The sequence below is a fragment of the Peromyscus californicus genome, unplaced genomic scaffold, assembly GCF_007827085.1.
Source record: "Peromyscus californicus insignis strain IS unplaced genomic scaffold, ASM782708v3 Scaffold_11__1_contigs__length_118956290, whole genome shotgun sequence".
NCBI classification, from domain to species: Eukaryota; Metazoa; Chordata; class Mammalia; order Rodentia; family Cricetidae; genus Peromyscus; species Peromyscus californicus.
In genome coordinates, this window is record NW_026294402.1 from 114,174,445 (window position 1) to 114,199,058 (window position 24,614).

Sequence of the window (24,614 nt, forward strand, 5' to 3'; positions counted from 1 at the left end):
CCAAGCTAATCTGGAACTCCCTATGCAGACCAAACTTGCCTTGGAGTTGTCATGATCCTCCTGCCTCAGCCTCCCAAGTGCTGGGATGACAGGCTTATACTCAGACTTCAGGCTTACAAGTTGTTTTGTTTTTAAAGTATCTCACCAATAAACATACACACAATAAACAAGTGTGTGGACAGTAGCTTAGTCACCGTAAAGTAAAGACTTCGCTAGTCAGTCTGGCTAGAAGTCAGTGCCGTCAACTGGGTGGCATGAACACCAGAAATTAATTCCCTCACGGTCTGGGAAATTGAACGAGGCCTTGGCAGGGTGAGGGACTGGAAAAGGTTTCCTTCTTACATTGTAGGTGGCTGTCTTCTCTTGCATTCTCACAGGGCATGAAGAGAACTTGGGTTTTTCTTCCTTGCAGAGCACTTAAGTTCTTCTTGCTACCCCAACCCTAACCCTGGTGACCTTACTTAGCCATCTCCTTGAAGGCTACCATTTCCAACACAGTAACACAAAAGGCCAGGCTCCAACCTACGAATTTGGGGACAGGGCACAGTTCTGTGTGACAACTGTCCATGTGCCCAGTAGAATGTCTTGACTCTCTGCGGTCCCTACCCGATTACATTCTCCTGTCTCAGGGTCCCCTCCACATATTTTGCATTTTCACGGTTTATTTCATTTCTATTTTTAACTCCTATTCTGCTACGGTTTGGATGTGTTTCCTCAAAAAGCGTGTTTTGACCAGGTGTGGTGACACCTGTCTGCACTTCTAGCACTGACCCAAGAGTTTGAGGCGTGGTACCAGGAGGACGAGGAGTTCAAGGCTGACTTGAGGTACATAGCAAATTCAAAGTCAGCCTGGGCCTCATGAGACCCTGTATCAAAACAAAACAAAGCATATTTTGTCAACTTAATTCCCCAGTTCATGTATTTTAAATCCTTTCTTACTTATTTATTTGTTGACTTTTGTGAGTGTGTACACATACGTGCATATGGATGCATGCATTTCCTAACTGAGTGGGGGTCAAAGGGCAACTTACGGAAGACAGTTCTCGCCTTCCACTGTGTGGGCCCCAGGGACTGGCTGAGTCAGGTCAGGCAGCAAGTGTCTTTCAACCACTGAGACACCTCAGCAGCACCTAGTTCATATATTTCCAAGGTGGGTTTTTGGGAGGTAATTAGGATTAGATGAGGTCATGGGAGGAGGCAGAACTGGGCTACCATGGCTACTGCTTCTCATTGTGCAGTAATGATGTAATGCTGCAGGATGGCCCTTACCAGAGCCCATGCAGGTGCTGGCACCGGGCTCTTGGATTCCCCATTCCCCATAACTACGAGTCAGTATATATGATTTGCAAATGACTAAGCCTTGGGTATTTTGTTATAGCAAACTAAGTCAGCAGACTAAGTCAGGTCCTAAGTGAAATTGCTTTGCTTGCCTTCAAATTTTGTGTAAATGGAATCATAGTTATAGAATCCTTTAGTTTTGATCAACATTCTTAAGACTCATTCCTGTTCTCATGTGGACCCGCGGCTTATCTGCATTCATTGTTATAAATTATCCAATTAAGAATATAACAAACATTTAATGCACTGAATAGTTTAATTTGAGTTCTGTCCATATTGCTGTAGGTAGTGTCTGTAGGCTTCCTCGGCGCTGGGTTGTGGTGCCCACAGGGGGTGATTCGATTGTGTGTGTGCACCTGAGTATAATGGAAGAGCACAGTGTACTTGCATCTTCCTCTTTATTAGTAGCCACTGCTACCAAAATTCTCCAAATCCACACACTACCCACCATCGGCATAACGGCTTCCAGTTCCCCACAGTTCTCCAGACACTTGGAATGGCTGCAATTCAAGTGTTTTCCTTACACGATGGGTGCCTAGTCATTTCCCACCATAATTTTAATTTTGTTCTCCTCAATAAAAAAAAATTTAAGGACTTTCATGAGTTAATAGACCACTTGGAATTCTGCCTGTTCAAATTTTTATCTCACTCTAAAATGGATTGGGCTGCCATCTTTTTAAATTTGATTTTGGGAGAGGGGTTCTGACTCTAGTATAAGTTCTCCTTAGAACTGCACTGGTACAGATGTCTTCATTCTCTTAAGAGTTATCTTCCAGGGACTGGAGAGACGGCTCAGCAGTTACAAGCATTTGTTGCTCTTACTGTGAACCTGGGTTCGATTCTCAGCACCCACATCAGGCAGCTCACAACCATCTGAAACTTCGACTCCAGGGGATTCTATGTCCTCTTCTGGCCTCTATGGGCACTGCATTAGGGTGTATATATGCACACATCTACATAAATAAAATAAAACTTTTGTTTTTAGTTTACCAAGTGCATCTGTTCTTTCCTCTACTTGGTGTTTCTTGCTTCATCTGTAATAAAACTTTCCCTCCCCTGAGGTCATGGTTTTCCTTTGCACCTTCGTATTTCACAAGGAAAGTTAGGGGCTAATCCACATAGAACTGACTCTGGGGTATGATGTGCAGTTAACTATGTAGTTTATTATGCCAGGTCTGCTGACTCTCACACTCTTACCACAGACTGACCTTCTCTACTGTTTTGTGGAGCTACCTTCATCACAAATTAAATGACTGCACACGTGTGCACATGTGCACACACACACACACACACACATACATGCACACGCACACACGCTGGTCTGCTTAGAGTCTGGATAGCCTAATAGCAATGGCTTAGTACCCCAGTGGGGCGATTTCTCCTCCCTTGTTTTCCTTCCTCAAAAGTGTCTTGGCTATAATTTACTCTTTGTATTTCCACTTACATTTTAGAGTCAGTTTGTCAAATAATGCCATAAATGTTTGTTGAGACTGATTGGGAATAACACTAAATTGATTACTCATCTGTGCGGCTTCTACAATATTAAGACTTGGAGTCTAACAACATAGCATTATCTCCCCATTTATTGGGGCTGTTTCTGTAATTTACTTGATGCTTTGATATTTTTATTTCTAGAAGCTTGATATTTTGAAATGCCAGTGTAAATGATACTTCAAAAATTATTTTACTTCCAGCTTGTAGTATGCTGCTAATACATATATAATGTATCAATTAATGTATATGAATTCACACAACTATCTTGATGTACAGTCTTATTAATTCTAGTAGATTTTAAAGATCTCTTTTACTAAATGTGTGTGTGTCTTCTGTGTGTTCAAATGCACACGAGTACAGATTTTCATGGAGGACAGAAGAGGGTGTTGGATCCCCTAAAGCTGGCCTCCATGGGCACCTGCACTCACGTGCATGTGAACACAAACCACAGGCGGTTGTGAGTTGCCCAGTGTGAGTGCCTGGAATTCACTCTGGTTCTCTGCAAGAGTAGCAAGGGTTCTTAACCGCTGGGCCAGCCTCTAACTCTACTAGTTTCTCTTTAGATTATGTTGGATATTTTATGTACTCTACATCATTTTCTGTAAGTTATAGTGTATTTGGTAATCTTCCTATGCACTTTTTTTTTATTCTTGCCTTACTGCACTGGCCAGAACCCCCTCCATGCAGTTAAACTCATGGGATTCTCTGATATTTATTTTCCCTCTTTGATCTCAAGTGAGATCTCTGTGCTCACAATTAACATTGGATAAGTGAACATCCTTTTAGGAGGATACTGCTTTTTGAAGAAGTGATATTTTTTATCAGAGTGTGATAATTTCTTTCTGTTCCAACTTTTCTAAGAGTTTTGAAATCATAAACGAAAATTGAACCTTATCAAATGGAGTTTTCGTATCAGTGAAAATGGCTATGCAATCTCTCTCCCTTTACTATACTAACAGAGGTGGAACATTTTATTGTGGCATGTGTTACTTTTAAAGTTAGCAAGAATGAATGGTGGGAAGAGAGAAAGCTTTTCGGAGACCCTGTTGTTACATCCGAAGGCTCAAACAAGGGCAGGGGCGCTTGCCTCAGCTGGGGTGACACATCTGTTTTTAGAAAACTCTTCTGTTTTCAAACGATAGAGGTCTCATGTGCCAACCAGAGACACAGGAACCCTAGAAATGCTACAGTCCTTTAGAAGCACCTGAGCTGGGACAACTTACACACCTTCGGCCATGGAGTATTCTATGGCCAGATCCCAGAGCCACCGTTCATAGTTTTTTCCTAGTTTGCCCCACCGCTTCAAGTATAGTCCTTCCCAGAACCTCATTCTCACATGCCTGTGTGTGTGTGTGTGTGTGTGTGTGTGTGTGTGTGTGTGTGTCCATCCGGGAGGACTCACTTGCCCAGGGCATTACAGTCTAATGAAATCAGACCTTCCAGGCATCAGAGGTTTAAAGGACCTCCGTAAAGTTCCACTGTGGCGTCAAGGTTGAGAACCACTAATCTACACAGTCTTGAAGTTCAGAAACATATGTGTGCTTAGGAAAAAGGCACACAGAAGAAACCTGACCATTGCAAAGTCAAATGGGCACCAGAATCAGACTCACCTAAATACAAACTGGGTGATATACAAAGGCTGCTGAGAAAGACAAGACAAGGAAAAGACACAGGAATGGTGACGGTTTTACTCACTCGATTTTCTCTGGAAGATCGTTTTGGGTCATACACACACAGTTGAATAGAATAGTGATGGTAATAAATATGGAGAACCAGCTGTGAGGCCATGTTAAGGACAAGTGGGAGTCTCCACCTGCCCCCACCCCCCATGTCGGATCACCTTGCTGCCAAATGAACAGTTCATGACTCAGCTACTATCAGCGTTATGGTCTTGTCATGCAGTTGCTGCTCACATCTGCTGAGTACCTAGCCCATCTGAGAACTCTGTCTTTATTACAAGTAGTAGAAGCTGTTGGAATAGCAATAATGAGGGTGTTGGTTATTGAACCCACGGCTTTGTACTAGGCAAGCACTGGACCACTGAGCCAAATTTCCAAATCCTGTTCACATTATGCCTAATACTAACCTATGGGTCGTTTTTATCATTTACATCTAGGATCTGAGCAAACAGCATGAAGAGGCTTAAATAGCCTTTCTGAATCATGCTGTGTCAAGCAGCCTGGTAACCATAGTTACCAGGTGGAGGTTTATTACTTTTTATGAAAATCTGTTTAGTTAGATTGTTTTCCTAAGCTGAGCTCAACCACATTGAAGCAATGGATTCTGGGTAGAGATGGCCAGCGCAGGCACAGGAAGTGACATGCTGGCTCTGGGAGGCTAGTCCAAGGGGAGTAAGACGTTACTAGCCAGAGCGAGACTCTTAGGGACAGAGGTTTGGCTAAGGGAGGCCAGTCCAAGGAGAGTAAGACGTTACTAGCCAGAGCGAGACTCTTAGGGACAGAGGTTTGGCTAAGGGAGGCTAGTCCAAGGAGAGTAAGACGTTACTAGCCAGAGCGGAACTCTTAGGGACAGAGGTTTGGCTCTGGGAGGCTAGTCCAAGGAGAGTAAGACGTTACTAGCCAGAGTGAGACTCTTAGGAACAGAGATTTGGCTAAGGGGTACTCAGAAGGGGAGGGAGGCTTTGAAAGGAAGTAAATAAATGGAGGTAGAGAGAATCTACAAGCAGACCTCCCCTAGGCGGACATTTCCTCAGGACTGATGAGCTCCAACAGTCTCTTCTAAAGGAAAACATCTGTCCTGGAGAGAAGCTTTACCTACAAGGTAAGGATGGTACTCATCCCTCATCATTTCTACTCAAGCAGAAATATTTAAAGTCATTTTAGTTTTCTGTAAATACCTTTCATGTTTTTGTTTTAGATTAACTTAGGAAAACATCTGTCTGAATAGGGAAATTCTGCTGATGAAACCACATTTTCCTCTTGATTTACAATTAGGAAATATGTTCACCTGGGGGAAACATAACACAAGGACAGAAATTTAAATCACATCTTCAGTTCTGCAAACCTTACAAATTGTGTGATAGCACATGTCTATGAAGGCATTCACAAAAATGTGATTGGAGTTATAATTTTGATGGAATCTTGTTTGGGGCTGTAGTGACCAAACTGATTAAAATTAAGTATAACTGTGCACACTTTGTGAGGAGGAGACCCCTCAACAGACTTTCTGTCCAACTGGGACTCCACCAGGTAATTAGTTATCTATCAGATCTCAAGATAGAAAGACTACTCGTTGGTCACTTGGCTATTGATAGAGATTTTATTTCTAATTAGCTGTTATTTACTTATCTCGATGTAATTCAACTGGGATCCATGGAGGACAGATTGTGCATTTGCTATTTTTCCTTATTTGAGATTTCTGTGGCCATATATATATATATATATATATATATATATATTATATATATATATATGTATATATTCCTTTAAAACATAAAAAGTCATTTTGATGAGTAGTGTAACTCTTAAAGAGCTGAATGAATGAAGTATGTTTAAAATCTTGAGTCTCAGTGTAGTACTATTTTAAAAATAAAAGCCATGCTTTGTTTTATGTAGAACAATATAATTTATAAAGTAGATGGACTATAATGGAATGACTTGATATAGTTTTAAACAGAAGAAAACCTGGAGAAAATTCAGGTTACCAAACCCCAACCTGCAAACAATTTAAAAAAAAAATCATTCTATAAAATGTGTCCAAGCAACAGATGTTTTCAGTGACATCTGATCACTGGTGCACTGAGCACAATGGAATTTAAAAGAAAACCCAGCTTTCCCATTCACTGTCCCAAAGGAGGAACATGCTGGAGTCCTTTCAATGAAAAGCTGGGTCTTGCTGCTTCAACGCCCAGAAGTTTAATTCAAATGTATTTTCAAAAAAGCAACACTTTGCCGCAGTAGAGAATTCCCACTGCGAGAATTATTACCTCAATCTGTGTCCATTCACTTGCTGTCTACTTCCTCACTGAAGACACCGCCCCTGAGATGCCACAGGCTGGACCTGTGACCTTGGGACATTTATAAAATGCCTCTGAGTGTTGGTTTCATTATCTGTAAAATGAGGCTCTAATCCTTCATCCAAGGCCCCTGTGCCTGTGACAGTGTTGACACTTGGGAAGTAGTTAGCCATTGGGGGCCTGCTGTTATCGTGAAGTATTCTAAAGAATCTAAAATTCCAAGATTCTATTCAGAAAACAGAACTCCTGTTGGGTAGCCACAAAGATAACCACAGCAAGAAAAAAGGCTGTACATCATCAAGCAATGTAGTTACCCAGTGAGTGTGTGGATGGCTCTGTTCCAGGCTTCCTAGCTCAGGTACCGTTGGGCAATTTCCCAAGCTGTTCCACAGTGGCTGGGGTGGGGTAGAGAAAGAGAGAATCCTTTTCTACTAATACACAATCAGGTACAGCAGCTGGCTACCATCTGTCATGCAACAGAGTAAGGCTGTTCTGAACATGAACTTCCTGGAAGCCAAGGCTGGATTTGCCATTAAGAATTTCCAGTTTGGAAGATGCCTAGAAGCCGAACCCAAGTCCTCCTTTGTCTAACTGTTTTGACTTGGGCTGAATAAAAACACGAAACATAAGCAACACTGAAGGTGGCTTCTGATGCACCCTAAAGCAGCCAAGGTAATATAGACCTGGGGACAAAAATGTCTGATTACGTTTCTCTGCGGAAGGGTCCTCAACAATCATCTTTAACCTGCTGGTTGTTTGAGAGTAACTCACGGTATTGGCAGAGCCCCATTATTGGTGAGGTCCCATGGAAGATGATCGGGGCTCTGGCTGTCATGGAATGTTCTGTTTGTTGTCTGGGAGGCTTTGCTCTTTGGGGAATGAGCAATCACCCCCAGCATAGCCAAGGATAGTGTAAATAACCTGATGTCTTCTTGTCAGTCATTGTTTCTGGGGAAAGCAGGCCATTTTGATGGTAAGGCTGTGCCTGGGGCATCAGTAAAACTCACCTCATAAAGAGGACATTTGGGGGGTGTGGAGAGATGGCTCAGTGGCTAAGAGCACCAGGTGCTCTTCCAGAGGACCCGGATTCAATCCCCAGCACCAACATGGCAGCTCACAATTCTCTGTAACTCTAGTTCAGGGGATTCTGGCATCCTCATACATACATGCAGGCAAAGCACCAATGCACATGAAATTAAAAAAAATTAATGTGTGCACATAAAATAAAAATAAATAAAATTTTTTTTAAAAAAGAGGACATTTGGGGGTTGGGTGGGGTTTCACATAGTCCAGTCTGGCATCAAAGTCATTCTGTTGCTGAGAATGATGTGGAATTATGATCCTCCAGTATCCAGTTTGTTACTGAATGCTGGGGTTTTACATATATTTTATATATACAAACCATGCCACACACCATCATGCATGGCTTATATGGTCCTGAGGACTGAACCTTGGACTTCATGTGTTTGGGGAAAGCACTCTATCAGCTGAGCCTAGCAAGAAAATAATTTTTCAAGTTGTGTTTCCACAGCTGAATCCAGGTGAGTCTGCAGTGAACCTGAGCCACACTGGTCTGTGTGAACATTTCTTCTGCTTGAGACTATTTGGGGGTCTTTGGGAACACCAAAATCATAAACAGAGGCCAGCAAAATAGCTCGGTGGTTAAGAACCCTCACTGCTCTATCACTGCTGGGGCCTCAATTCCAAGACTCACATCAGGTGGCCCACAAACATCTGGAACTCCAGCTTTGAGGACTCAGGAGGTCTCTCCTGGCTTCTGCAGGCACCTGTGCACACAGGTGTACATACATACACACAGCACAAATAAGATGAAATTTAAAAAGCACACAAACAATGTTTTCATTGTGGTGACTTCACTGGCTCTCCTGCTAACCTCTAAGAAAGGCACCAGACAGCAGGGGCTGAGCCTGAGTCTAGAGTACAGAAGACTGTGCAAAGGATACGAGTGGACGGACACCTTGATGGCTGTTCTTCTGATCAGGTTGAAGGGACTGAAGAGCCACAGGGCCCAAGTGGCACTGAACCTGGAAATGGTCCTGCCTTTATTCAATACCATGAATGTCTAGAACAAAAGCAGAAATGGACTGCAATGAGAAACAAGGTCCTGGGTGGCCTCCTCTTAGGCTCATGAGCAAGACCTGTTGGAAGAACCATGACTCATTGGCCATCTAGTAGAGGTGCAGAGAGTTAGAGAGGGTGAGGGAGCAGAGGCCACATCCTCACCCTCTCTGCAAGAATTTGGACTCCATGACTGACTGTGAGCCAAGGCAAGCCTACTGAGAGTGCTTCATGGACAGTGCTTCATGAGACATGCTGACTCAAGGGCTGGATATATGCAGCATGCCCAGGAGCAAATTCTGACCGCAGATGGTTGAGCTCAGTTGCATTTAATTCATCGTGTGTGTGTGTGTGTGTGTGTGTGTGTGTGTGTGTGTGTGCGCGCGTGCGCACATGAGTTGAAAAGGTGGAGATCAACCTCAAGTGTCATTCCTCAGGATCCTTCCACCCTTTTTATTTTTTTAAACAGTCTCCCACGGGCCTGAGGCTCACCAAGGTGAGGCTGGCCAGCCAGTGAGCCCCAGGGATCCACCTGCCTCTGCCTCCTTCTCCCCCCCCCCCCCTCCTCCTCCTCCTCCTCCTCCTCCTCAGGAGTGAGATTACAAGCACGTTCCACTCTGCCTGGCCTTTTTTCCCACATGTGTTCCAGGGATCAAAATCAGATCCCCATGCTTGTTCAGCAAGCGCTGTGCTGACTGAGTCATCTGCCCAGCCCCAACATTTAACTCACTTCCAGTCCTGTGCAGCCCCTGCTCTCCACTGCCTGGATCTCTCTCTAAACCATCTCTTGGTTCCCTCCTCTGTGCATTTAGAAAGAGTGGGTTCTTGGAAAGAGAGAGGATGGAGAAAAAACATGGCTCTGTGTCTTATCTCTTTTACAAACTACATTTGCAATGGCTTGTTCCAGCTCCTTGTCTTTTCCAAACATGTACTTACCATGTTTGGGCTGAACAGAGCCTCTAAGGCGCAGCACAGGAGAGGAAGCTGTCATGGGCACCTCTTTGCACTGTTAGCTCTCAACCTTTTTGATTTAAGAAAATCATTGAAGATTCTAGTTAATTATATTCATACTTTTTTGCTTTGCTCATTTGTGTTTGTGTGTATACATATGATAGAAATTTATATATGTATGTATGTATCTATGTAACTCATCTGTCTGTATACCATCTATCATCTTCTATCATCTATCTATCTATCTATCTATCTATCTATCTATCTATCTATCTATCTATCTATCTATCTATCTATCTATCTATCTATCTATCTATCTGTCTGTCTGTCTGTCTGTCTATCTATCTATCTATCTATCTATCTATCTATCTATCTATCTATCTATCTATCTATCTGCCTGCCTGTCTGTCTGTCTATCTATCTATCTATCTATCTATCTATCTATCTATCTATCTATCTATCTGCCTGTCTGTCTGTCTGTCTATCTATCTATCTATCTATCTATCTATCTATCTATCTATCTATCTGCCTGTCTGTCTGTCTGTCTATCTATCTATCTATCTATCTATCTATCTATCTATCTATCTATCTATCTATCTGCCTGTCTGTCTGTCTATCTATCTATCTATCTATCTATCTATCTATCTATCTATCTATCTGCCTGTCTGTCTGTCTGTCTATCTATCTATCTATCTATCTATCTATCTATCTATCTATCTATCTATCTATCTATCTGCCTGTCTGTCTGTCTGTCTATCTATCTATCTATCTATCTATCTGCCTGTCTGTCTGTCTGTCTATCTATCTGCCTGTCTGTCTGTCTGTCTGTCTATCTATCTGCCTGCCTGTCTGTCTGTCTGTCTATCTATCTATCTATCTATCATCTATCTTCCCATCTACCTACCGACTTACCTATCTATCTATCTATCTATCTATCTGCCTGCCTGTCTGTCTGTCTGTCTATCTATCTATCTATCTATCATCTATCTTCCCATCTACCTACCGACTTACCTATCTATCTACCTTCCTACTGTTGTCATGGTCTTGATCTTAGCGCTCAAACTCATGTATTGAAGGCCTGGTTGTCAGCCTGTGCTGCTGCTGTAACGCAATCAAAGCCTAAAAACATGGAGTCAAGGGAGAGGAAGTTAGATAACTAGAGGTATGCCCTTAAAGGGAATCAGGGCCCCAGACTCTTCTTCTTTCTCTTTTGGCTTCCTGGCACTGTGAAGTGAGTGCTTTTCATCTGCATGTACTTGCTACATGATAAACTGTTTCACCCAAAGTGACAGGGCCAAGCAAGCACAGATGAACAGACACTTCTGAAACTGTGCACGAAAACAAACCTTTCCTCCCTTGTCTATTTCCCATGATATTTTGTTACAGCAAAGGGACACTGACAGGAACACACACACACACACACATACACACACACACACACACACACACACACACACACACACTCACACAATGCACATGTACATATATCATGTTTGTATGTGTGTATGCACCCTGTGATGGCCAATGTTGTCAATTTGACATAATCTAGAATTCCCCAGGAAGAGTCTTAATGAGTGGTGGTCTAGATTAGGTTCACCTGTTGGCATGTTTATGGTGGGATTATCTTGATCATGTTAATTAAGGTAGGAAGACCCAATGCGTGTGGGTGGTACCATCCCCAGGCAGAATCCCGGACTGTGTGAGAGGAGGGAAAGCCAACTGAGCACTGACATGCATGCATGCATTACTCTTGTCTTCAGACTATAGACATAATGTAACTAGCTCCCGCAAGCTCCTGTGGCCGTGACTTTGCTACCATGATGGAGTGGAGCCTGGGATGATGAGCTAATAAACCTTTTCTCCCTTTCGTTGCTTATGTGAGAGCATTTTATTACGGCAGCAGGGAAGGGAAGTGGGGCCCATGCCATAGTCTTTTTTTCCCTTTTCCTTTCTTTTTTTTTAAATTTTGATTTTTGAAACAGAGTTTCTCTGTGTAGTTCTGGATGTCATAGAACTCACTCTGTAGCCCAGGTGGGCCTTGCACTCACAGAGATCCATCTACCTCTGCCTCCCAAGTGCTGGGATTAAAGGTGTGTGCCACCGCCCTGCTCACATGCCATGTTCTTAAGAAACTTTAAAACCCAGGAGCACATAGGCACACCTTCCAGTGACTGTTGTTGATGTTGTCCCCTTGGTTACCACTACAGGCTCACAAGACAATATAGGAAAGACAGTTGAGAGTCAACTATTATTTCAAGACAGTTTTGACTTCAGTAACCCATGAGAGAGCTTGGAAGACTCCAGGGGCTCCAAGACTGTGCTTCAGAGACCCCTAGCTTAGGCATCCCTCTCTCAACTTCAAAATCTCTGCTCTGCTCTGCAAAGAGAGCTAACACCTCTAGAGGCCCTAGGCTAGGTCTCACCCATGGGAACAAGCAACTTTCCATGCAGTTTCTGCAGCAGCTGTCTGCTTTGGAGCTTTAGGTTTCATTTGTCCCCATCACAGAGTTCCTAAAGATCCAGAGAGGGGTGTGTTCAACTTGCTTTTGTCAGCCTTATTTAGCAAACAGCTACTTCACCTGGGGGTGAGGACTTCCTGGGCGGGGTGGGACTGAGGCCTGCTCACCAAGAGCTAAGCGCAGTTGTTCCCAGGGGCAGTGCTTACCCGGTGTGTGCTGTAGAATGGGTCTAGGTCCTCCAGGGGCTCCCCGACCAGTTCTGCCGGGAGCTCACCATAGAACCTGGGCAGCTGGTTACAGGCTTTCAAGTCAAGCTGAGGCCTGGGCTTCTCATCCTGGCCCTTCCGCTCCCCATGCTTAGCTCTGGCCTTCTTGGCAGCACGATGGGCAGCAATTTGCTTCTCAATCTCTGCCAGTGACTCCGGGGTGAACCGTCGGAAGTTAGTAGTTTTCAGGGACCCAAAAGGGAACTCCATCTTTTCATTCTTCTTGGGGAAGACTTCACACTCTTATGGGAGGAAAATAATCACAGAGAGATGACAACTTGCCCGCTGGAACTCTCCCTTCCCTCGCCCTCCTTGATTGCTAGAACAGCCTCCATCCTTGTCCCCAGCTCCTCACATAACCACTCCTGCCCGCCTCCTCCCGCCTGCCCCATGCCTGACAGAATTCCACCTTCTGCAGGCCCTTTACAGGATCCAGGTACCACAGGTGAGTCTCTGCTCTGTGTGCCGAAGCCATTGTCCCCTCATCACTGTAACAAGCCCCACCCTGATCCCCTCAAACAGCTTTACACATGTTGTCATCTTCCCTCATCTCCAGGGTGGCCTGACTGCAGCCTCCCCCTGCCTCCCCCAGGACTCCGGCTCCTGACCCCCCACCTTAAGTCCCACCCTGCTTTCTGGCCACACGTTTCATCTGCTGATATTTTCTTCTGTTTCTCCCATTTTTTGGACTTCCTGTAAGCCTCACTGTCCACAGCACGAGTTTTCTCCAGAACCACATTAGACTATACTCTCCCACTCACACCCCAAGCCCAGGTCAACCTCTATCAGTTGAATTCCGTTTTCTTTGAAATCAGGCTGCTCTGGGTTGAAGCGGCACAGTCTGGGGTCAGCTAGATTCCCTGGTCAGCAGTTTCCTCTAGTCTGAGATTTTAAAGACTCTACTCTTTGCTAACTACTCCTGTCTCTTCGTGGAGAAAGCCGATGGACGTGTTTTCTAGTTGATGGAGAAAAACAGATCCCCAAATCTCTGGCTCACCTCCTGTGTCCACAAGCTCCTTTCCCCCCTGTCTTATGAGAGTATTGTCCTCATCCCAGCTAGGGTCAGACCTTGCCTTCTCCTTTGGTTCTTATCCCCTCCCCTTCACTGTCCCCTCCCCATCCCTGTCCCCTCCTCTCCCTGTCCCCTCCTCTCCCTGTCCCCTCCTCTCCCAGTCCCCTTTCTTTCCCAACCCCTTCCTTGACTCTTTTTTTTCCCTTTAACAATATTTGTTCGGGGCTGGTGAGCCAGTTCAATGGATGAAGGTGTTTGCTGTACAAGCCTGACCACCTCAGTCCCATCCCTGAAACCCATGTAAGAAAGAAACGACCCCAGAAACTTATCCTCTGACCTCCATACATATGCTATGGCATATGTGTACCCACACATACACTGTGCACACATGTGCATACACACACAAATTAAATTGCAAATTTTAAAGTATTTGCTCGGGGCTGGTGAGATACCTCAATGGGGGAAGGAGCTTGCTGTGCAAGTCTGGAGACCTGAGTTCCATTCCTGAAATCCTCATAGAGGAGGAAGGGGCGGACAGGCTCCACACTTGTCCTCTGACCTCTACACACGTGCACTCCAGTGCACACAGACAGACAGACAGACAGACAGACAGACACACACACACACACACACACACACACACACACACACACACACACACACACACCTGCCTGATACACAGCCCCTGCTGCACTCTCCTCCTGTCCAATCTCATTCTCTGCTGGTTTCACAGAGGGCTTGCTCTCACTGCGGGTCTCCAGTCACCCTGACATCCGTGCAGCTGAGCTTTTACCCTAACTTCACTGAAACGCTGCCAAAGACACCGGAGGCCTGCTGGTGGCTAACTCAGGGACTGTTCTCCTTCTCCTCTTGATGGTCTTGTTGGCTGTCTTAACCACCCCCCACTTAAAATCCTCTCGTCCTGGGTGCTGTGACGCCTCTTGGATTCTCTCCTCGACGTCTGCTTCTTAATCCTTCTCCTCCAGCTTTCCCTGCACGTTGCTATCTATCTTTAGGTTCTCTATTATGCTGTAATATTTTAGAGAGTAGCAGCCCCTGCATCACTGATAATGGCCAACATTTATGGAGATCCCATTATGTTCCAGAGTGTGGGTTAAGCAATTCGCACACATTATCACATAACCATCATGGGACCCTCTCAGGTATTAGCTTCAATGTATGAATGCACAGAGAGGAGACATCAGACTTTCCAAGATGACATGGCTAATAAGTGGTGGAACTCGGATCTGATCTCCGAAGAACAGCTCATCTCTTCCCCCAGGTCAATTCTCATTTCTGTGCAACAGATTCCCCGAGTCTTTGTCTCCAGTGTTCACATCTGTAGGACCCACGACCTCATTTGGTGTCTTCTCTTGAGGGTCTCATGGGCACCTGAAACTTAGCCTGCCTCAAACGGAGCCCATTTTCCTACTGCCGCCCTTTCTAGTCCTTGACCGTCTTCTGTGACTCTCTGGCTCCATGAATGGCCCCAGGTGGCCTAGCCTGTCTGCAAGCTGTGTCTTTTCTGTCTCAATCCCGTCTACAGCCGCATGCTCCTTCTTTCTAATGTCTTCTCGCCACTGCTGCAGTCCCCAGCCACACCCTACAGGAGCTTCTCCTTGAAGTTCACCCCTTTCCCCACAAGTCTATCTGTGTTCTGTTTCCTGCACCTGCAGTCACCTGCCCCTTTTCTTTTCCTGGATAATCCTGTCAGCCTTGGACTCTTCACTGTGAAACACCTTCCTCCTCCTTATATGAAGTCTGTGCTTAGATTCCCATTTCATGCTTCTAAAGACTTCTACGTTCCTCCACAAACTTATGGCCTAGAATTGCTTCTTTATTTTCTAGCTCCCCTACTAAAGTATAAGTACAGAGAAGCCTGGAAATGACCCCTAGAAGGCCCAACATTTAGAGGCTATCACCAATAGATTTTTGTTGAATGGATGGCAGGGATGATAAAAATGAACATGTTTGCTTTGAAAAGTAGAGGCAATCATCATAGTCCACAGAACCTAAGAAACAACCAAGTTTAGTGACTGTTTTATGAATTAATCAATTAAATCAGTTTCCCCAGTCCCATCACAGTTTCCCCTCCCTCCTCTCCTCCCAGCCCCTCCCCCCATCCACTCCCTCTCCCTTCCTTTCAGGAAAGTGCAGGCCTTCCAAGTATATCAACCAGCCATGGCATATCAAACTGCAGCAAGACTAGGCACCTTCTCTCATATTAAGGCTGGATGAGGCAACCCAGTAGGAGGCAAGGTCCCAAGAGCAAGCAACAGAGTTAGAGACATCCTTGCCCCCACTGTTAGGAGTCCCAAAAGAAGACCAAGCTACATAACTGTAACATACAGAGGACCTAGGTCAGTTCCATATAAGTTCTCTGGTTGGAGGTTCAGTCTCTATGAGTCCCCATGAAGCCAGGTCAGTCGACTTTGTGTGTTTTCTCGTGGTGTCCTTTGTCCCTCTGGCTCCCATAATCCTCCCTTCCCCTCTTGCACAGGATTCCCCAAGCTCCACCTAATGTTTGGCTGTGCGTCTCTGCATTTGTTTACATCAGTTGCTAGATGCAGCCTTTCTGATGACAGTTGGACTAGGCACCAATCTGTGAGTACAGCAGAACATCATTAGGAATCATTTCATTGACTTTTTTCCTTTTGTCAGCCATGTTTGGTTCTATCCCAGGTCTCTGGGCCATCCAGCCTCTGGGTCCTGGCACTCTAGGCAATGTCAGGGGTGGGCTCTCCCTCATAGTATGGGTCTCAAGCTGGACTAGTCAGTCATTGGTTGGTCACTCCCATAATTTCTGTGCCGCCTTTGTCCCAGTTTATCTTGTAGGCAGGGCAAATTGTAGATCAAAGTGTTTGTGGCTGGGTTGGGGTCCCAACCCATCTACTGAAGTCTTGCCTGGTTATGGGAGATGACCTGTTCAGGCTCTGTATCTCCCATTGCTAGGAGTCTTAGCAAGGGTCACCTTCATAGATTCCTGGGAGTTTACATTGCACTGGGTTTCTAGCTCATCCCAGAGATGCCTCTGATTCCAGTTGTCTCTCCCTCCACTCTCCCATCATCCGACCTCTCCTGTTCCCATGCCCACCCACCCCATCTAGACCTCTCCCTGCATCCACCTGTCATGTCTATTCTATTTCCATTGTGCAGTGAGATCCGTGCACCTCACCTTGAGCCTTCCTTGTTACTTAGCTTCTTTGGGTCTGTGGATTGTAGCATGGCTATCCTTTACTTTACAGCTAATATCCACCTATAAGTGAGTACATACCATGTTTGTCTTTCTGGGTTTGGGTTGATCTTTTCTAGTCCCATCTATTTGCCTGCAAATTTCATGATGTCACAGGTGTGTGAATTTATGTCTGGGTCTTTGGTTTGATTCCATTGATCAACATGCCTGTTTTTATGCCAATACCAGGCAGTTTTTATTACTATACCTCTGTAGTACAGATTGAAATCTGGGATGGTGATACGTCTGGAAGTTCTATTATTGTTCAGGATTGTTTTAGCTATCCTGGCTTTTTTGTTTTTCCATATGAAATTGAGTATTGTCCTTCCAAGGTCTATAAAGAACTGTGTTGGAATTTTGATGGGGATTACATTGAATCTGTAGATTGCTTTTGGTAGGATGGCCAATTTTACTATGTTAATCCCAACAATCCATGAGCATGGGAGATACTTCCATTTTCTGATATCTTCTTCAATTTATTGCTTCAAATACTTGAAGTTTTTGTTACATGAATCTTTCACTTACTTGGTTAGAGTTACCCCAAGATATTTTAAATACTTGTGGATAATGTGTTTCCCTGATTTCTTTCTCAGTCCATTTGTCATTTGTATATAGGAGGGATACCATTTTTTTTTTAGTTGATCTTGTATCCAGCCATTTTGCTGAAGGTGCTTATCAGCTGTAGGAGTTCCCTGGTAGAATTTTGGGGATTGCTTATGTATACTACCACATCATCTGCAAGTAACAATACTTTGCTTTCTTCCTTTCCAATTTGTATCCCCCTGATCGCCTTCAGTTGACTCATTACTCTAGCTAGAACTTCAAATACAATATTAAATAGATATAGAGAGAGTGACAGCCTTGCCTTGGACCTGTTTTAGTGGAATTGCTTTGAGTTCCTCTCTATTTAATTTGATGTTGGCTATAGGCTTGCTCTAAATTGCCTTTATTATGTTTAGGTATGTTCCTTGTATCCTACTCTCTCCAAGACTTTTATCATGAAGGGGTGTTGGATTTTGTCAAAGGCTTTGTTGGCATCTAATGAGATGATCATGTGGGTTTTTTCCCTTTCAGATTGTTTATATGGTGGATTACATGAACTGATTTTTGTATATTGAACCATCCCTGCATCTCTGAGATGAAGCCCACTTGGTCATGGTGGATGATCTTCTTGATATGTTCTTGGATTCTATTTGTGAATATTTTATTGAGTATTTTTGCATCTTTTTTTCTAAGGGAAATTGGTCTATAATTCTCTTTCTTTGTTGAATCTTTGTGTGGTTTGGGTATCAGGGTGACTGTGGCCTCATGAAATGAACTTGGCAATGTTCCTTCTGTTTCTATTTTGTGGAATAATTTAAGGAGTATTGGTGTTAGCTCTTCTTTGAAAGTCTGGTAGAATTCTGTGCTAAAACCTCCTGCCTGTAGGCTGTTTTTTTTTTTTCAGAAATTTTAATGACTGCTTCTATTTCATTATGGGTTATAGGTCTACTTATATTGTTTATCTGACCTTGGTTCAGTTTTGATAAGTAGTATCTATTGAAGAAATTAGTCATTTCTTTTAGATTTTCCAATTTTGTGGAGTATAGGTTTTTACCTGATAGAAGAGAAAGTGGGGAATAGCCTTGAATGCATTAGCAGAGGAGACAACCTCTTGAACAGAATACCAGTAGCACAGACACTAAGATCAACAATTAATAAATGGGACTTCATGAAACTGAAAAGCTTCTGTAAGGCAAAGGGTACTATCAATAAGACAAAACAACAGCCTACAGAATGGGAAAAGATTTTTACCAACTCCACATCTGATAGAAGGCTAATATTCAAAATATATAAAGAACTCAAGAAACTAGACATCAACAAACCAAATAATCCAATTAAAAAATGAGGTACAGATCTAAACAGAGAATTCTCAACAGAGGAATCTGAAACGGCTGAGAAACACTTAAAGGAATGTTCAACATCCTTAGCCATCAGGGAAATGCAAATCAAAATGACTCTGAGATTCCATTTTACACCTGTAAGAATGGCTAAGATCAAAAACACAAGTGACAGCTCATGCTGGAGAGGATATGGAGGAAGAGGAACACTCCATTGCTGATGGGAATTCAAGCTTGTACAGCCACTTTGGAAATCAATATGGCAGTTCCTAAGAAAATTGGAAATTGATCTATCTCAAGATCCAGATATACCACTCTTGGGCATATACCTGAAAGATGCTCCATTCTACCACAAGGACACTTGTTCAACTATGTTCCTAGTGGCATTATTTATAATAGCCAGAACCTGGAAACAACCTAGATGCCCCTCAACTGAAGAATGGATAAAGAAAATGTGGTGGTACATTTACACTGTTGTTCAAATTTTTGATGGTCTTTTAGTAATTAAAAAAAAAAAAACCAAAAACCCAGAACCAGATATCAGAGTGAAAGCTGAAAGATCAGAGAAGCAGAATGGCCAGCCACTAGGTCTTACCTCTATGAATCCTCAGTATAAAGAGAGTGAGTTCTTGTTTCCTCACGCCTTATATACCTTTCTCTGCCCTGCCATATTACTTCCTGGGATTAAAGGCGTGTGTCACCACTGCTTGGCTCTGTTTCTCTCCTAGACTGGATCAATCTCATATAGCCCAGTGTGGCCTTGAGCTCAAAAAGATACAAACGGATCTCTGCCTCACTAGTACTAGGATTAAAGGTGTGTGCCACCACTGCCTGAGCTCTATGTCTAATCTAGTGGCTTGTTCTGTCCTCTGATCCTCAGGCAAGTTTATTAGGGTACACAATATTTCACCACATTATACAGTGGGGTATTACTCAGCAGTTTAAAAAAAATTGACCCAGAAAGACAAACATGGTAAGTATTCACTCATAAATGGATAATGGCTGTTTAGTAATTGATAATCATAACACAATCCACAGGCCCGGAGAGGCTAAGTAACAAGGAGGGCTCTAGGGAGGATGTAAGGGGCTCCCTGGGATTGGGAAGTCAAATAGATTTTGCAGGTGGACTGGAGGCAGGTGGGCATGGGAACAGGAGTGATTGAGTTGGGGAAATGAAAGAAGGAAAAAGTATGGGAAGAGAACTGAAATTGGAGAGCATTTGGAGGGGGTCAATCTGGAAACCTAGTGCAGTGGAAACTCCCTGAAATCTATGAGGATGACCCTAGTGAGGACTTCTAGTAATGGGGGACATGGAGCCTGAACCAGCCATCCTCTGTAACAAGGCAAGGCTCCCAGTGGTGGGACTGGGACACCAATTAACCTACAATCTATCTTGCCTGCAAGATGTGCTGGGGTAATAATGACACAGAACTCGTGGGAGTGGACCACCAAAGACTGGTCTAATTTGAGGCCCATGCCATGGGAGAGGGAGCCAATGCCTGACGCTGCCTGGATGACCAGGAACCAGAGACTGGATAGCCCAGAGACCTAGGGTAGAATCAAACACAACTGGCCAAAAAAGAAGAAAAAAAAAGAAAAGAAGTGGTTCTTAATGATGCGCTAATATACTGATATACTCATAGACTGATGCCTAGCTCATTCATCATCAGAGAGGCTGCCTTTGGCAGATGAGGGCAGCAGATGCAGAGACCCGCAGCCAAACATTAGGCAGAGAGAGAGCCAAAGTTGGAGGTCTCCATGGGATTCCTCCCCTCAGAACTCCCAAGGAACCCTGCAGAAGAGGGGAGAAGGAACTGTATGAGCCGGAGGGGCCAAAGACACTGGGAGACCACAACCTTGGGAAGCAGCTAAGCAAGGCTCATGAGGGCTCACAGAGACTGAAGTAGCAATTGCAGAATCTGCGTGGGCCTGCACTAGGTCCTTTTCATATATGTTATGGTTGTTGGCTTGGTGTCTTTAGGGGACTCCTGATGGTAGGAGTTGGGGGTGTCTCTGACTCTTTTTCCTGCTCTTGGGACCCTTTTCTTCCTATTGGTTTGCCTCACCCAGCCTTGATGTGAGGGTTTGTGCCTGGTCATATTGTATTTTCTGCTGTGTTCAGTTGATGTCCCTGAGGGGCCTTCTCTTTTCTGGGTAGAGAGAGGAGGGAAGTGGATCTGGGAGACAGAGGAAGTGGAGGGGAACTGGGAGAAGTGGAGGGGAAGCTGTGTTTGGGATGTATTATATGAGAGAATAATAAGTAAAAGTTATAAAAAAAAAAAAAAGAAAGAAACTTCATACCGATTGGAAACTCTCTCAATCCCACATGTAGTCTCTCAGGTACCCCTGGTTCCTGAAGTGCAGCTATACACACCTCCCCACAGCCATGGTCAATGCCATTCCATTCCACTGCCACCTATCTCTATCACTGGGCCACCGCTCAGTGGCCCATCACCTTTCACCTGGACTGTGAATACATTACCTGAGCTTGTTCATTGCCCCACTTTCTGGCCCCTCTGAAGCCTATACTTGTTGTAGCAACCAGAGTGATCCTTCAAGCACACACCCTCTGGTGTGTTCCCATCAATACAGTCTCTCAATGTTGTGATCTGGCATCAGTCTCTTGCTTCCAGGACCATGGACTGCCTTTCTGATTCTCCCTCCCTCCCTCTCCATCTCTCTCTGTCATTCCTTTTCATGTGTGTGTGTGTGTGTGTGTGTTCACACACGATTGTGTGTGTGCATGTATAGTGCAGACACACACACACACAATCAATCTCAGTTGCTATTCTTCAGATGCCATCTACCTTTTTTGATTCTTGAGAGAGGATTTCTCACTGACCTGTAACACACCAAGGAAACTAACCTAGCCACCAAGCCCAAGGATCTACCTGACTCCACCTCCCAGAGCTGAGGCTGCACCACCATGCCTGACTGAGTTTTGTTTGTTCGTCTATATGGTTTTCTGGGGAGTCAAACTCAGGTCCTTATGTTTGCAAAACAAACATTATACCAAGTAAGCTACCTCTCTAGCACCTTGCCTTGCTATTTCTTAAACACACAGAGCATAGCTTTTTGAGTCAGACTGTCACTATGTAGCCTGGTCTGGAACTCACTAAGATGCCCAGGCTGGCCTCAAATCTGCGATCGTCTTGCCTCATCCTCCGAAATGCTGGGACTATAGCGGTTTGGCCACCATACCTGGCTTATAAAGGACATTTTGCCTCAGCATTTTCCAGGTTCTGGTCCCACTGCCTAGTATTCTATTCCCATTTCTAATCACACACACACACACACACACACACACACACACACACACACACACACACCTTCCACAATGGCCTGGCTAGTCATGGTTCCCCCGCACTCTTTCCTGAACAATAGTCCCTGTCCACTCTCTGTCCCTTTCCCTTTCCTGATTCTTATAGCATTTTACTACCTGATGTTAAGTGTCCACTTGCTCATTATTTATCACCTTTACAGGAATGTTTTCTCCAGAGTATGGGTTTTGTCTGTTTGTTAGCTGTGGAACCCCGAACACTGAAAGGAATACCCAATGCATTGTAGGAGCTCTAAAAATATTTGTTGAACAAAATTGATGAATAATCAAGGGACCTGAAGGGGCATGAATAAAATATTTATGGACTATAATTTGTCATCTGTCCCAGGATTAAACTTTGGAAAGTCGAGAAAAAAATCAAGTGTTTTTGAAATGTCAGTCTAGGGTGGTTAGAGACTGCCTCATGTTGCTGTGAAAAAAAAGTGTCTTATATTCAATAAAAATGTACTAAAATCTACCCTACTGTGCATAAATATGATCCTCTAAACAGAAGGACAAACAGGTAGGGGCTGGAAATGGAGGGATACTGGACAACAGAATACCCGGTGCATGGCAACAGCAGCCGGCAGGCAAGTTTTAAGAATGGATCGGACTTGTTTGATGATTGTAGTTCTGAGGGCTACGAGTGAGTCAGCTCCCCAGAGCAGAGACCCAAATTAGCATCAAGAAATGAAGAGGACACAGCTGGATTGCTGAGTTGCAGAGAGAGCAAATCAGTATATTATACAAGTATAAACATGGCCAAGCTAACTTTAAGAGTCACCCTAAAAGTGAAGCCATATGTAATTGCAAGTCCTGCTGGCCAACGGTGAGGTAAGTGTGCCCTGAAAGTGATGAGGTGGGGGACTGAGGCCTCTTGGATCTTTCGTGTCTCTGTGAGAGTGTGACTGAGCTGGTGCCAGGAAATAGTAGCTGAAAGTAGGTGTGCCTGAGTGAGAGTGACATGCCTGATGCTGGGGGTGTGTTATGTTCTCTAGTTCATAGAACAAATAGAAAAAGCTAGCCTGAGCACTGGCTCACACCGGGCTTTCCACTGCAGTGGGAATGTGGGGTTAGATGTCCTGGGTTTGGGAAAGATGGGCAATGTGGACCGACCGATCAAGACTTAGAGGCTGTTTCTGAGATTCTGTGTTCACATATGCATACACATCATATATAGGATGTTTTGTCGTGGAAGTTCTACCTTAAATGTGTCATTGGACTAGCAGGGTCTCTGGATACATGAACTGTCCAGGTAAGAGACAGAGCAGAAGCAGCTATACCATGAGGAAAGCAGGCCAGGTATGATCAGACAATGAACAGAGGACAGCACTATGACCCTGCAGTTATACCATGAGGAAAGCAGGCCAGGTATGATCACGCAATGAACAGAGGACAGCACTAGCCATGTCTCTGCACAGTCCCCACAGATGAAGCCTCAGCTATCTATGATACCAGAAAGAACTCACAGGTCAGGAGAGCCGAGTATTCTAGCTGTCTGTCTGTCTGTCATGGTGCTGGATCTACCTTCCTGCAAAAGCAAGCCATGGGCGGGCCCTGCTCTGTCCATGGTGCTGATCCACAGAGTGAGGGTGGCCGTGTGCTGAGTCAGGGGGTTTTGCGGGAGCCTTGGGAGGGAATAATTTGCAGCACCAAGTGAGTGTGTCTGACTGGAGGGATGAGGTTCACTGCATCTCTGTGGGAGTGAAAAGACAAGCAGAAGTTAACTGAAAAACTAAAACAAGGCTGAGTGTTGGGTGCAGGGAAGGGCCCAGTCAGTTATGAAACCCAGATGAAGTTGAAGAAAAGGAATATTAATTCTCAAGAGCCCTTTTTCCCCCTAGACTACTGAAAATCAAAGAGTTTGTTTGCCAAGAATAAAAAAAGATATTCCCGATCATGTGATCTTGGAATGCTGTGGCCCCAGAAACTCGGAATAATGAGTCAAGTCAGAGCCACATAGTTTGAATTTAATTACACAGAAAGCTGAGAGATGGCTCTGTTGGCAAAGCACTCACCTTGCATGCAGAAGGACCCAGTTCAATCCCCAGAGCCCATGTTTAAACAAACAAATAAAACTGGGTGTGATGGATTGTGCTGGCAATCCCAGTACTGAGGGGGTAAAGACCGCCAGGTCCCTGGAGCTCATTGATTAGCCAGCCTAGCCTACATGGTGAGTTACAGACCAGGAGAGACCCTCTCTCAGAAACAGCCAAGTGAGTAGTGCCTGAGGAATAACCCTGAGCTTGTCCTCTGCTCTCTACATGTACATGCATACACACAAACACATGTGCATCTAAACTCACACGCACACACATGAAACACAGAGAGGTCCCATGGTTTTGTCAAAATAGCCACTGAGCTTGGAGACACATAGTATGAATTTGGACCCTTCCTAAGTCTTTTGAAATTCTGTGACCTTCACTTCTGTGTTTCCAAACTGGAAGTGATTCCCTCTGCCCTGCTCATCTGACGTGGCTGTTGGGAGGAGCAGACAACGTATGTGAGAGCATTTGTAAGCTAAGTGCCATGCAAACACGGAGTGCCAGTGTTAACATCCCCATTACACGTGTGATTTAATAGCCAATAGCCACTTAGCCTATTTCCA

The 24,614-nt window shown here is 44.4% G+C and overlaps 1 protein-coding gene across 1 annotated transcript in view; it reads right to left on the reverse strand.

The window, feature by feature from the left end:
* The window catches only part of LOC128105557 (sodium channel protein type 10 subunit alpha-like), a 42,837-nt gene extending 29,399 nt beyond the window's left edge, over positions 1-13,438 (reverse strand). Inside the window, exons 1-3 of the mRNA XM_052730802.1 lie at positions 12,504-13,438; positions 8,773-8,891; positions 4,528-4,608 (exon numbers count right to left, since the gene is read on the reverse strand). Of these exons, the coding sequence (XP_052586762.1) occupies positions 4,528-4,608; positions 8,773-8,891; positions 12,504-12,773 (470 nt within the window). The 5' untranslated portion in view covers positions 12,774-13,438. The remainder of the gene's footprint in view (positions 1-4,527; positions 4,609-8,772; positions 8,892-12,503) is intronic.
* Positions 13,439-24,614: the final 11,176 nt, after the last annotated feature.